General features: G+C 47.9%; 1 protein-coding gene across 1 annotated transcript; it reads right to left on the reverse strand.

Moving 5' to 3' along the window:
- Positions 1-401: 401 nt before the first annotated feature.
- LOC119973273 (39S ribosomal protein L17, mitochondrial-like) lies at positions 402-1,387 on the reverse strand. Its single transcript, XM_038811058.1, has one exon. It carries the CDS (start codon positions 1,343-1,345, stop codon positions 821-823), a length of 525 nt encoding a protein of 174 aa, XP_038666986.1. The 5' UTR covers positions 1,346-1,387; the 3' UTR covers positions 402-820.
- Positions 1,388-2,295: the final 908 nt, after the last annotated feature.

A 2,295-nucleotide genomic window follows, 5' to 3' on the forward strand; every position in this document is an offset into this window, starting at 1 on the left:
CTTCTTCCTGCGATTGGGAATGCCGTGACCGATGGCCCCATGGCCTTCCCGACACCTGCTATGACCACCCGTGGGCAGCGACCCTGAGTTTGAAAATAACTGCTGTTGATGTCATATACCGGACTTCCGGAAGGCGTTTGATAAGGTGTTGCACAAAATATTAATATCGCATGGGATTAGCACAGTGGCACAGTGGGTTAGAATTGTGGCCTCACGCGCCGAGGTCTTAAGTTCGATCCTGGCTTTGCGTCACTGTCCGTGTGGAGTTTGCACATTCTCCCCGTGTTTGCATGGGTTTCGCCTCCACAACCCAAAAATGTGCAGGGCAGGTGGAGTGGCCACACTAAATTGCCCCTTAATTGGAAAAAATGAATTGGGTACTCTAAATTTTTTTTTTTTCAGTTGAAGCAGTTCCACATATCCGGGGAAATTTTAGTGAAAATTTGAGACTAATTATAAAGTGGAAGTTGACTGCGGGTGCCAGAGGGCCTGGCATGAGAGAGTACACAGCAAGTTCAGACCACACAGCGGGTAGAGGATCCCAGGAAATGATAGAGAGAATCAGACATTGTGGGTTTAATATCAGACAGTGCTTTTAAAGCTGAACTAAATCCCCGAGTCACCAGAAGTCACGTATGGCACACATTTTCAGGCCCAAAGCCTTCAGAGAATACCAGCACAACACTGTGATTCGGGAATACAATCCCAGATTTCCATAGACAGCCTGAATGAGCTTGGTAGATTCCCAGGAGGTTGAAGGGTAGGATATTGGGGAGCAGCCACACTTTGTCCTCTGACCCAAGGCAGGTCGATATCCCAGCTAGGCCGCACTCGAAGCCTGGGTCTCGCCAGTGCCCGAAGCTCCCTTGAACGCCACCTCTTCCCTGTAGCCCTTCAGCAGCTGATTGATCAGAGTCTTCTCATTGGCTCCAGGGCGCTTGGCAATGAGGGGTGGCAAAGGATTGCGCCTGAACTCAATGACGGCCATTCTGGCCCTGTCCCTCTCACGGGTCGGAACCTGTAGCATCCGAACATAACTCCCTCGGTCCTCCTGGAATCGTGGAGCCAGTACCTTGAAGAGTTTTGGGACGAGATCTTTCTCCGTCAGCCAGAAGTCGGCTATCTTCATGGCTTTCTTAGACGTGTCACCCCGTTTCGCATAGTCCACAAGCTTCTCAGCATAAGGTTTCATCTCGTCAGCCCGTGCCAGCGTGGTTTCAATCCTCTCATGGCGCACTAACGCAGTCACAAGGTTCCGTAGCATATCGAGGCGGGATTGGGGCCCGAGTCCCATCCGACGGGCAACCTTTCCATGGCTAATCCACAGAGCAGTGGTAAGACGCATCGTTCCAACGGGCTTGGGATTCCGCTGGCCCCCGTGTCCGTCCGCTCCAGGGTATTCTAAATTTTGAAGACTGGCTAATCTACTGATGGCAGAGAATAGGGATAAATGGGTCTTTTTCGAGTTGGCAAGATGTAACTAGTGGGGTGTCACAGTATTCGCTCCTCGGGCCCCAACTATTTACAATCTATATTAATGACTTGGATGTCAGGGTCAAGGGTGTTTTCGCCACATTTGCAGATGACACTAAAATAGGAGAGACAGTAAATTGCAATGAGGAAATCAGAAAATTGCAAATGGATACAGATAGGTTGGGTGAATGGGCCAAAATTTGGCAGATGGAGTTTAACGTGGATAAGGGTGAGGTTATCCATTTTGGTCAAAAAAATGGAATGGCAGCGTTTTATCTAAATGGAGAGGAACTTCAGAGTGTTTTGCTGCAGGGGGACCTGGGTGTCCTCACGCATGAATCTCAGAAAACTAGTCTACAGGTAGAGCACGTGAGAAGGAAGGCAAATGGAAAAATAAGGAAGTTTTGCTGCAGCTGTACAAGGCACTGATGAGACTGCATCTGGAGGACTACTTTGGTCCACTTATTCGAGGAGGAATGTAGTTGCATTGGAGGCAGTTCAGAGGAGGTTCATGAGATTGATTCAAGAGATAAGGGATTTTCTGTAATGAAGAGAAATTGAGCAGTTTAGGCCTATACTCTCTTGGGTTTAGAAGAATGAGATGAGATCTAATTAAAGTAAATAAGATGATAAAATGAATTGACAAAGTGGATGCAGAGAGGATGCTTCATCTTACTTCTCTCAAAGAGTCGTGAATCTGTGGAATTCACTGCCCCATCGTGCAGTGGATGCCGGGACGTTGAGCAAATTTAAGGAGGAGATAGACAAATTTTTAATTAGTGAAGGGTTGAAGGGTTCGGAGAATGGGGAGAATCGTATTGA

This window comes from Scyliorhinus canicula, chromosome 11, assembly GCF_902713615.1.
Source record: "Scyliorhinus canicula chromosome 11, sScyCan1.1, whole genome shotgun sequence".
Classification (NCBI taxonomy): domain Eukaryota; kingdom Metazoa; phylum Chordata; class Chondrichthyes; order Carcharhiniformes; family Scyliorhinidae; genus Scyliorhinus; species Scyliorhinus canicula.

Bases quoted from the DNA above. Each gene is read 5' to 3' on its own strand.
- LOC119973273 (XM_038811058.1), bottom strand. From the start codon at position 1,345: ATGCGTCTTACCACTGCTCTGTGGATTAGCCATGGAAAGGTTGCCCGT.